This window comes from Lethenteron reissneri, chromosome 22, assembly GCF_015708825.2.
Source record: "Lethenteron reissneri isolate LAM-NWPU_2019-01 chromosome 22, ASM1570882v1, whole genome shotgun sequence".
NCBI classification, from domain to species: domain Eukaryota; kingdom Metazoa; phylum Chordata; class Hyperoartia; order Petromyzontiformes; family Petromyzontidae; genus Lethenteron; species Lethenteron reissneri.
Genome location: NC_083800.1, coordinates 1,529,897 through 1,541,336, shown reverse-complemented (window position 1 = coordinate 1,541,336; position 11,440 = coordinate 1,529,897). Strand labels below are relative to the sequence as shown.

At 53.4% G+C, this 11,440-nt stretch overlaps 1 protein-coding gene across 1 annotated transcript; it reads left to right on the top strand.

The window, feature by feature from the left end:
• The first annotated feature begins 4,041 nt into the window (after nt 1–4,041).
• Nucleotides 4,042–6,791, top strand: LOC133345705 (melanin-concentrating hormone receptor 1-like). Its single transcript, XM_061556684.1, has 3 exons — nt 4,042–4,423; nt 5,835–6,436; nt 6,619–6,791. Exons 1-3 carry the CDS (start codon nt 4,068–4,070, stop codon nt 6,789–6,791), a joined length of 1,131 nt encoding a protein of 376 aa, XP_061412668.1. The 5' UTR covers nt 4,042–4,067.
• Nucleotides 6,792–11,440: the final 4,649 nt, after the last annotated feature.

Here is an 11,440-nt window from a genome sequence, read left to right as displayed (position 1 = left end):
GATGCGCGGCTTACGAAGCAGCCAGGTCCCAGAGACGTGAGCCATGACACCCACGCCCGCTCTCAGACGGCACCGATTCCGCTCGCTGTGCGACTCGTGAGTGTACGCGCGCGTGCACGTGTGCACGGGAGGCGCTGTGTACGCATCGCCACTAGGGAGACAAAGGCGGCTCGCCGTGGTTGCTGGCCACTCAACCCCCCCCCCCCCCTCGTGTGTCGTGCTGGCCTTAATCAGGTGCTACTCGCTAACAGCACTCGCCCGCGAGTCTGCCAAGGCTACACGGGGGATCTCTATCTTTATACGGGGGATCGGTGGCGCAGTGGTTAGCGTACTGCGCGATGCGAACCCAGTTAACCCCGAGTTCCATTCTCGCTCACGACCAATAATCGTGACGAATATCTGCACCGCTCCTGGGCCTCGCCCAGGTCGACTCAGCCTTAAAATGAATACCTGGCGTGGTGCGTAAAGATCAGCACTGTGGAGACAAAGGCGGCCGGGCGTGGTGCTAGCCACCCACCCACCCCCTCGTGTGCCGTGCCGGCTTTCATAGGTGTTGCCACCCGCGAGCCGCACACAGTTAGGGGATCTTTGTCTTTGCTAATTAAGAGCGGGGAGTCTGAGTGGATCCACGAGCGCCAGACCGCACGGCGCCAACGAGCGAACCTGGGTTCGATTACCCGTTCACGACTCTCATCAGTGGCGAATATCTGCACTGGTCAGGGAACCACTGCCAAATCGGCCGAGCAATAAGTGAGTGCCTGATACCTGAGGCCGCGTATTTAAACATCGGCGCTGGGGAAGACAAAGACGGCCCAGACGTTATGCGAGCGACGCTACGACCCTCCTGCTCACGTGGGTGCTCGCTAGCAGCACTTGCCCCGACAGTCCGCCAAGGCTACACGGCGGGTCTTTGTCATTGTGTTTAATATATTTTCTGCCGTAAACGCTTGAAGCAGTTTCCAATATTGGAGCATCGGGATGATGATAAGGCGAAGAGCTCGTTCATTATAATCGAGTAAAGGCGTAAATCATCGCTCAATTTCATCACGTGGTTATTATTGCGACTCTCTCTGTGAGACAGAGTGTGGAGCGGTGGCGCAGTTGTTAGCGCATCGCGGCTGCGTACACCTTGAGAAGAGACGCCTGAGCCGTTCCCGAGTCACCCTGAGGTCGACTCAGAGTGAACATGAGTTCACGCCGAGAAAACATCGACGCTGGCAGGACAGACACTGACACACTCACTCACTCACACACACACTCACACACTCAACAACAACCGCCATACACCACTAAGTGGCGGTGACGTCACCACGACGCTTGTGCCAGGCTATGTGCACGTTGAGGCCACGTGAAGTGTCGAAACACTCACACACACAGTCACTCATACAAAGACAAATATCCCCCGTATATCCTTAACAGACTGTAGGGGCAAGTACTGTTAGCGAGCACCTGTTTGCATACAGCACCAGGTACTCATTTGAGGCTGAGTTAACCTAGGGGATGCCCAGGACCGGTTCAGATAATCGTCACTGGTGTTGACCGTGAGCGGGAATCGAACCCGGGTCGCCAGGGTCATAGCGCAGCCGCGCGAACCGATACAATACCGCGCCACACACACTCACTCACACATTCACTCAGACACTCACACACCCACTCACACACTCACGCAGACACTCACACACACATTCACTCAGACACTCACACACCCACTCACACACTCACGCAGACACTCACACACACATTCACTCAGACACTCACTCACTCACACATTCACTCAGACACTCACACACCCACTCACACACTCACGCAGACACTCACACACACATTCACTCAGACACTCACACACCCACTCACACACTCACGCAGACACTCACACACACATTCACTCAGACACTCACTCACACACACATTCACTCAGACACTCACACACTCACTCACACATTCACTCGGACACTCACACACACATTCACTCAGACACTCACACACCCACTCACACACTCACGAGGTCACTCAGACACTCACTCACACACTCACGCAGTCACTCACACACCCACTCACACACTCACGAGGTTACTCAGACACTCACTCACATATTCACTCAGACACTCACACACCCACTCACACACTCACGAGGTCACTCAGACACTCACTCACACATTCACTCAGATACTCACACACACATTCACTCAGACACTCACACACCCACTCACACACTCACTCAGACACTCAGACACTCACTCACACATTCACTCAGACACTCACTCACACATTCACTCAGACACTCACACACCCACTCACACACTCACGCAGTCACTCAGACACTCACTCACATATTCACTCAGACACTCACACACCCACTCACGCAGTCACTCACACACTCACTCACACACTCACACACTCACTGCAGTCACTCAGACACTCACACACCCACTCACACACTCACGCAGTCACTCAGACACTCACACACCCACTCACACACTCACGCAGTCACTCACACACTCACTCACACATTCACTCAGACACTCACACACCCACTCACACACTCACGAGGTCACTCAGACACTCACTCACACATTCACTCAGACACTCACACACTCACTCACACATTCACTCAGACACTCACTCACACATTCACTCAGACACTCACACACACATTCACTCAGACACTCACACACCCACTCACACACTCACGAGGTCACTCAGACACTCACTCACACATTCACTCAGACACTCACACACCCACTCACACTACTCACGAGGTCACTCAGACACTCACTCACACATTCACTCAGACACTCACACACCCACTCACACACTCACGAGGTCACTCAGACACTCACTCACACGCTCACGCAGTCACTCAGACACTCACACACACATTCACTCAGACACTCACACACCCACTCACACACTCACGCAGTCACTCAGACACTCACTCACATATTCACTCAGACACTCACACACCCACTCACGCAGTCACTCACACACTCACTCACACATTCACTCAGACACTCACACACCCACTCACACACTCACGAGGTCACTCAGACACTCACTCACACATTCACTCAGACACTCACACACCCACTCACAATGTCACTCACACACTCACTCACACATTCACTCAGACACTCACACGCACATTCACTCAGACACTCACACACCCACTCACACACTCACGCAGTCACTCAGACACTCACTCACACATTCACTCAGACACTCACACGCCCACTCACAATGTCACTCACACCACTCACACACACTTACTCACACACACTCAAAGTCACTCACACACACACTCACGCAGTCACTCACACACTCACTCACACATTCACTCAGACACTCACACCCACTCACACACTCACGCAGTCACTCACTCACACATTCACTCAGACACTCACTCACACACACTCACTCACACACTCACACACTCACTCACACACTCACACTCACGCACTCACTCACACACTCACACACTCACGCACTCACGCACATCCCCACACACTCACGCAGTCACTCACACACTCACACATTCACGCAGTCACTCACTCACACACACTCACTCACACACTCACCCACACACTCACTCACACACTCACTCACAGTCACTCACACACTCACACACCTACACGATCCCACACACCTACACGATCCCACACACCTACACGAACCCACACACCTACACAAACTCACACACCTACACGCATACTCTCTCTCTCGCGCGCACACGCGCACCGACTTCCCCATCCCTCACCCCCACCCCCAACCTCTTGCGCCCTCGTTCCTTTATCTCCCCACTCTCTCTCCGTCTCTCTCTCTCACTCTCTCTCCGTCTCTCTGTCTCTCTTCTCTCTGTCTCTCTCTCTCACCGCACGCCACCACCTCGACCGCTCCGTCGCGCCAACTCGCGTCGCATCGCACGCGCGCGAGCAAACCAACCTCGGTTAGCACCGTGGGCTACGTACGGTGCGAAAGAAAGTTCAACGTACACACATACATACACACACAACCATAAACCCCAACCAAGTGCCCCCCCCCCCCCACCAATCCACCCCGCCCCGTGCTCGATGTCGAACTCAACCTCCAACGTCAGCGGCGACGCGGCGGCGAGTTCGTCGCACGCGCCGCTGCAGGCGACCTACGCGCTGCTCTGCGTGTGCGGAGTGGCGGCCAACGGCGCCGTCATCTGCGCTCTCGCGTGCGGCGGCGGCGGCGGCAAGAGGCGCCACGTGTCGGACGCGTACGTGCTCAACCTGGCCGTGGCCGACCTCCTCTTCCTGCTCGGCATGCCCTTCCTCGCGCACCAGCTGGTGAGCGAGCAGAGGTGGCGCTTCGGCTGGTTCCTGTGCAAGGCGCTGACGCTGGTGGACGTCAACAATCAGTACACGAGTGTGGGCACCGTCACGGTTCTGTGCATCGACAGGTGAGAGGGGGTGGGGGTGGGTGGGGGGGCTCTGCTCCGTTTCGTCTGTAGGTGCCATTCGTGCACAGGCGGAGAGGCACGGATGGCACTGGCGGAGGAGCAGAGCTCCTCCGCCAAGGATTCATACTCTTAGGTTTTTTAGGTAAAGTCACGTAGGTAAAAAATAAAATTAAAATTAATCAAAGTAATAATAGAAATAAAATTAAATAATAAATCACGACGTTTCGGAGGCAACACAAGTCTCCGTCATCAGGTGGGACCGTCACAGCTAAATTTACTGCATCAAGTGAGGCAAAACATTCCAAGATACAAGTTCTTATTCATTTTAATTTTATTTTTTACCTACGTGACTTTACCGAAAACACCTAAGACCGTGATTAACGTCAGTGGCAAGTGATATCAGGTTCGATTATTTGTCTTGACTATTCGCGGCCGAGATTTGATTACTTTTGCACGGTATTTACCGTCTAGTTTGCATTGCTTCTAAAGATATATATTTCCACACACAGTGTATATATATTGTCTCGTTCATTCCATTTTATTCGCTCCATCTGCCCTCCAGAATCTGTATCGAGCACTGGTATTGTATCAATTCTGCAAGCACGAATGGACTCATTCCAGCATCGGGAGCTGTGTGAATATTTTCTATTGTTCTACAGCAGCGTTCTTCACGATTCTTTTCAGGGAGGGGGGAGAAGCCACTTAGGCCGATAACACATAATCAGTGTGTGAGGGCCGACATACATTTGAAACCATTAAGGTTTGACAGCAGCGCTTTGATGATGATGATGATGGGTGTTTTCACCATTTGTGTATTGTCGGGGGCCGCACTAAAGGCCACCAGGGGCTCGCAATGAAGAACGCCGCTCGATATCCACAGATGAATGGATGGGTTCAAATCCAGGCAGCAACCCTGCGATTAAACCCGGATCTCAGGTGCAGTGAGCTGATGGTCTCAGCTCCTTCCCACCGATGACTGCGTCAGCGTTTCGCATTAATTTAGTTCTCCGCTCAATGTGAACGCATCCTATATCTGAGAAATGAAACGCCGCTGTCGCTGTCACGCGACGCACGTTGCTGTCCGAGTCGGTGAACGTGGCACCGCATCTTCAGCAGCAGTTCCCTGGCATCCGCTTCCGCGAGCCATCCTCCCAACACACCGATCGATGAAATGCTCCGCCACAAACCAGAGCGGGTGCCTCCGTTCTCGTCCACATGCCACGTTGATGCAACTCGCTGACCGACCTTCGCGGACACTGGAGGATTCCTCTTCCAGTGATACAAACAAACAAAAAACGTAAACAATAAAAAAAAAGTTAAACTTAAAAAAAGTTTTTAAAAAAGTTAAAAATTAAAATTTAAAAAATGTTAAATAAAAAATCCGAATCCTCTGTCACCTGCCTCGCCGCAGATACATCGCGGTGGCGCACCCGCTCACCGCTGCCACGAACCGCACCATGCGCGGCGCCTTCCTCGTCAACGCCCTCGTGTGGCTCTGCAGCCTCCTCCTGTCGCTGCCCGCGCCCGTCTACGCGAGCGTGCTGCGCATCCACGGCGTGGAGGTGTGCGCCCTCGACTTCCCCGAGGCGCGCCTCGGCGCCACCGCCTTCGCCGTGGCCAACTTCGCCCTCGCCTTCGCCGCGCCGCTCGCGCTCATCAGCGTCTTCTACGCGCTCGCCCTGCGCCGCGTCTCGAGCGCCACGCGGCGCGCACGGCTCCGGCCCCAGAGCTCGCGGAGCCGGCGCGCCACGCGCACCGCCGTCGCCATCGTGGTGGCGTTCGCCGCTTGCTGGGCGCCTTTCCACACCCTGCAGATGGTCGGCCTGACGCTGAGCGAGCCCACGGACGGGTTCCACCTCGCCTACCAGCTGAGCATCTGCCTGGGCTACGCGCACAGCTGCATCAACCCCGTGCTTCTAATCTTCTTCACGGAGTTCTTCAAGGAGCGGCTCCCGTGCGCGCGAATTCGTGCCGGACGGCAATGCCGCTACCACGACAACCGCCAGCGCCTGGGTTGTTGCTGCTGCTGCTGCTGCTGCCGCCGTAGTTGTTGTTCTCGTTTGTGTTGTTGTTGTGACGGAGGAGCGACGTCCGGCGATGTGGGGAAGATGCCGGGAAGAGCGAGAGAGAGACGGAGCGCGTGGTGCAGCGATAGAAATGCCGCGGGTGACGACGGCGGTGGTGACGATGAGGAGGTTGCAGCTGCGACTGTGATGACCACGACGAGCGCGGCGGCGGCGGCGGCGGCGCCGATGGGAGAGGGGAGCGACACGAGGGTGCAGGAGCAGCTGCACGGGGAAGATTTCACTTCCACGAGCCTATCCGTCTCCTTGGTGGAAGCGGCTTCGGCCATGCCAACACCCAGTGACGAGTGTCTGAACCAGTCCTGGGCCTCCCCTATGGCGACTCAGCCTCAAATGAGTACCTGGTGCGGTGTGTAAAACTTCGCCACTGGGGAGACAAAGGCGGTCGAACGTGGTGCTGACCGCGCACCCCGACAAAGTGGTTTACCATGTTTGAAAGTTACCGCAGCCAAAATGTTCGAAGCGCGTGTTTTGTTCTAAATGTGGGGGGGGGGGGGGACAATTTCATGAGCTCGATGGGGCCAGGTTCTAAGTTGGCGTCAGCGCATGGGGATAGACGGAGGCTGCGTTCACAATCATGTTGCTACAGTGGTGAGATGTTAACTACATCGTCTGATATGCGGGAGCTCGTGGGTTCGATCCCGATCCTGACGCCTGTTAAATATTTGTAGATTGCGTGTGTGTCTTTATCTCTCCCCCGTGGTCGCGTGGATTTTTCTCCGGGTCCTCCGGCGGTTTTCCCCTCCACATTTAGAGAGACAGCGTTTAGAGTGTTTGGCTGCTAAAAATTGCCGCATGAGAAGCATCACCCCTCTTTCTCCTCCTGCCGCCGATCACTCTGTAATTTGCATTCCCACCCGCTCGCTCGTTACTGCAGCCTCTTCCCTCCCTCCCCCCCTCGGATTAGCTGACGCATTGCTATAGCCTTCCGTCTGCTCGCCTGACATTTACATCTTCTTGGTTCTTTCGGTAAAGTCACGTAGAAGGGAAATAATAAAATAATTAAATTTTAAACATTATTATTTCCCTTCTACGTGACTTTACCGAAAGAACCAAGAAGATGAATCCCTGCAGTCACGAAAGCTTTACATCGAAATTCTACATTTACTAATACAACCCCTTACTTGTAGCAGCTTTATCAACATTTTTCGCCTGATGACGGACGCTTGTGTTGCGTCCGAAACGTCGTGATATATTATTTTTTTACCTACGTGACTTTACCGAAAGACCTACAGAGAGTATAGATTCCTGCAGTCACGAAAGCTTCAAATCAAGATTAAAATAAAATAAATCACCGTTATAAAATAAATACACACGGGTACACGAGATGGGTGTTACGCCCGGCTGTGTCGGCGAGCGAAACGCGAGCAGAGCTACACCTCCACGTGAATAAGAAATGTACACAAAATCACGCCCGTGTGTACATGTGTGTGTGTTGAACTTCTTTCGCACCGTACGCAGCCAAGCGTGCTAATCGGAGGTGCGGGAGAAGGACAACAAACGAACACGCCAAAGGCAGTTCTGAAGAAATGGGTTCTCAATCGATATGATTTAAAAGTGCACAGCGTCAGTGTGCAGCGCATCTGACAGCGCGCGCTGCGGTGACCGGCGTCTTTGTTCGATGGCCAGCAGGCAAACCCCTCACAAGCAGAGGCCATCAAAGCCATGGCCTTCACTAACCCAGGAAAGCCTTGCCGTGTCCCGAGACTCTTGCGAGCAGAGAGTCTGGGCGGCCAAGGAGAGGCACTGAACGCATCCACAATCGAGGACGTTTCCACTGAGTTGATGCAGTGACGGAAACCAGCTCGAGGCGGATTGTGGGAGATGGCGATGAGTGGACTATGAGTGGAGTTCTTCATCCAGCAGTGGGTTGATAACTGCTGATGATGATGATGATGGTGGTGATATACAGGCTGCTTAAAAAATGTTAACACTTATATGGGGCTATCGTTTTAATGGAAAAAGAACGAATATACACTGTCACATTATAACAAATGTAATGTTAATAGCTTCAACGCGTGCTTGGAATCTTCTCCAGGTGGTCTACAGAGCCCGCAGGCGGCAAATTTCTCGCGGTATTGTTGTAATTTCTCAGAAGTGTTTAAAAAAATTCAAGGACCCTGTATTGTGATGGTGGAGGCACAGATGGGTCCACGACGCCCAGATGCTTCTGGACTAAAATATTGTATTTTCACCGTTCATGTTGAGAGCCATACTTAGTTGGTGTGTCTTAGTCATGCCATGTGTCCGTTTCATTTTTAATTAACCGGTTACAAAGCGGTTAATGAACGGCAGTGACAAATCAGTGTGACGCGCGGAGCGGCTTTCAAAGAGTTAACCAATCTGGAGGTCACATTGTTGCGTCAACAACAACAACAACAAATCGATTCGTTAAATAGAATCGTGGGGGTGCCTTCTTGCACCCAGTGGGTAGTGATGGTGATGATGATGGCTCCAGTGACGATAATTAGGTTGATGATGACGACGATGAGTAATGTACAAAAGTAAAGACATGTTGTTTCATAGGTGACGATGATGATCCCAATGATGATTATTAAGATGATACGTGATAATCAAGATAACGATTCTAACACGAAAAAACACGTTTGCGGAATTCATTCCAGTTCTGATTTTGATGATGATGATGATGACGATATCTATGACAGTAATGATGGTGGTGATGATGTTGAAAAATTATTATGTTGATGATGACAAAAATTATCCTAAGTATTGTGTTATCAATTATCACAGCGATGACAATTATGTTTATAATAACGAGACCTGTGATGATGATGATGATGATCATGACCACGATGATGATGACTACGTTGAACGTGATTGTTTGATGAAAATTATATATACGATGATAATGATGATCCTGATCATGATCACGACGATGATCATCATGATGATGATGATGACGATCATGATGTTCATGGCAATGACACCCAAGGTCACGTGTCCGCTGATAATTCACTCCGACCGCAGCGCTGACTCCACCCGTGCGCGAGGAGTCACGATCCCCCCCCCCCCCGACATCCCCCCCACCCTCCATCCCCCCCACCCCCCCCCCCATCTCTCTCCTCTTGGGCTCCTCCTCGCACCGCGAGACGGCGCCTCGCATGGGACCCGTCCTGTGCCCTTGCGTTCGTTGTCTTTCTTGACGAATATAAAATTATGAATTTTGTTCCCCATTAGTTCGTTCCTATTGCTCGTGGTTCTTTTGAGGGCGCTTGCGGAGTTGGGTGGAGTGGTGGTGGGTGGGGGGGGGGTGCTGAAAATATTCCATGAGAAATTATCGGACGTTCATTGCCAGGCAGAGAGAGACAGTGAGAGGTGGACAGCGACTGATCCGATGTGACATCGGCCGCCGGTGCCACCCGGCCCAGGGTGTGAGTTCGTGCGCAGAATGACGATCGATGGAGGCATCGGTGCTCATCTGCGGCTCTGCAGCCCTCTTGGTCACTGCTGGAAATGCCTTTGATGGGGCCGAGACTCCCCATAGGAACACCGCCTGTTGATGACTCCCCCTGCAGAGTAGGAATCGACTCCCCTCCACGCACTCTCCTACCTCTCCCCTCTCATCTCACTCAACCCCCCTCCACGCACTCTGCTACCTCTCCCCTCTCATCTCACTCCACTCCCCGCCACGCACTCTGCTACCTCTCCCCTCTCATCTCACTCAACCCCCCTCCACGCACTCTGCTACCTCTCCCCTCTCATCTCACTCTACTCCCCTCCACGCACTCTCCTACCGCTCCCCTCTCATCTCACTCCACTCCGGGGGCTCTAACGCGTGCCGGCGGGAGGGTCAGCCAGACTCATCATCTTCCAACAGTGCCCTCTCGACTGAACGTATACTCCGCACGTGTGTATGTGTGCGTGTGTGGGTGTGTGTGTGGGTGTGTGGGTGTGTGTGTGGGTGTCTGTGTGTGTGGGGGGGTGTGTGTGTGTGTGGGTGTCTGTGTGTGGGTGTCTGTGTGTTGGTGTCTGTGTGTGTGTGTCTGCATGCCCAGCCACCGCATGCCTAAACAGCTTTTGTTCGGCCGGATCGAGGGGGCTAAACGGGCGCGGCACGGGCTAGAGAAGAGATAGAGTGATGTGGTACAGGAGGATGTGGAGCTGAGTGGACTTGCCGATGACTGGTATCAGCGGTGTCAAGATCGGCCTCTGTGGAGGAGGCTCGTGAAGGACGCTACTGGGCAGTTGGAGGCAGTCGCCCTCCAGCAACAACGGAGGGCGGAGGAGCGACGCTCACAACAACGAGCGGAGCGCCGGGTGCCTAAAACACAACAAGTTGGTACAGTAGGGGGCACAGGTGGTGCATCAGCCAGTCATCTCGGTCATCTCAGTCAGTCGACCCGTGGCACCTGCTGGGTCTGCCCCGTGACCTCCTGCCAGCGGGCGTTCGACACTTCACGTGGCCTCAAGGTGCACATGGCCTGGCAAAATCGTCGTGGTGACGTCACCGCCACTTAGTGGCGAATGGCGGTTGTTGTTGTTATCACTGTGTGTGGGTGTGTGTGTGCAATGTGTGTTTCGTGACAGACACAAAGATCCCCCGTACTCTCACCAGACTGTGTGAGGAAAGTGCTGTTAGCGAGGAGCTCGGATTGAAGGTCGCCACGGCAACACGCGAGTGCGTCTGCCATAGGCACCGCGCCCGACCGCCTTTGTTTTTTTTCCATTTCATTACCTCTCTGGAAATTGCTCCGTTGAAGATTGAAAGCGATGTTTTGTTGTTGTTGTTTGCTGTGATTGACGACTATTTATCTCCAGAAGAAGCGTTGTCCTCCAGCACGCAGCGAGGGATCAGCGAGAGCCATGGGAGACGGCACGGGGTGTGTGTGTGGGTGTGTGTGGGTGTGTGTGGGTGTTTGTGTGTGTGGGTGTTTGTGGGGAGTGTGGGTGTGTGGGGCCTCGTGTCTGTAAA

Coding starts and splice junctions, on each gene's coding strand:
- LOC133345705 (XM_061556684.1), top strand. CDS start 4,068: ATGTCGAACTCAACCTCCAACGTCAGCGGCGACGCGGCGGCGAGTTCG. Junction 4,424..5,834: donor ACGGTTCTGTGCATCGACAG/GTGAGAGGGGGT, acceptor GCCTCGCCGCAG/ATACATCGCGGTGGCGCACC. Junction 6,437..6,618: donor CGACAACCGCCAGCGCCTGG/GTTGTTGCTGCT, acceptor GACGATGAGGAG/GTTGCAGCTGCGACTGTGAT.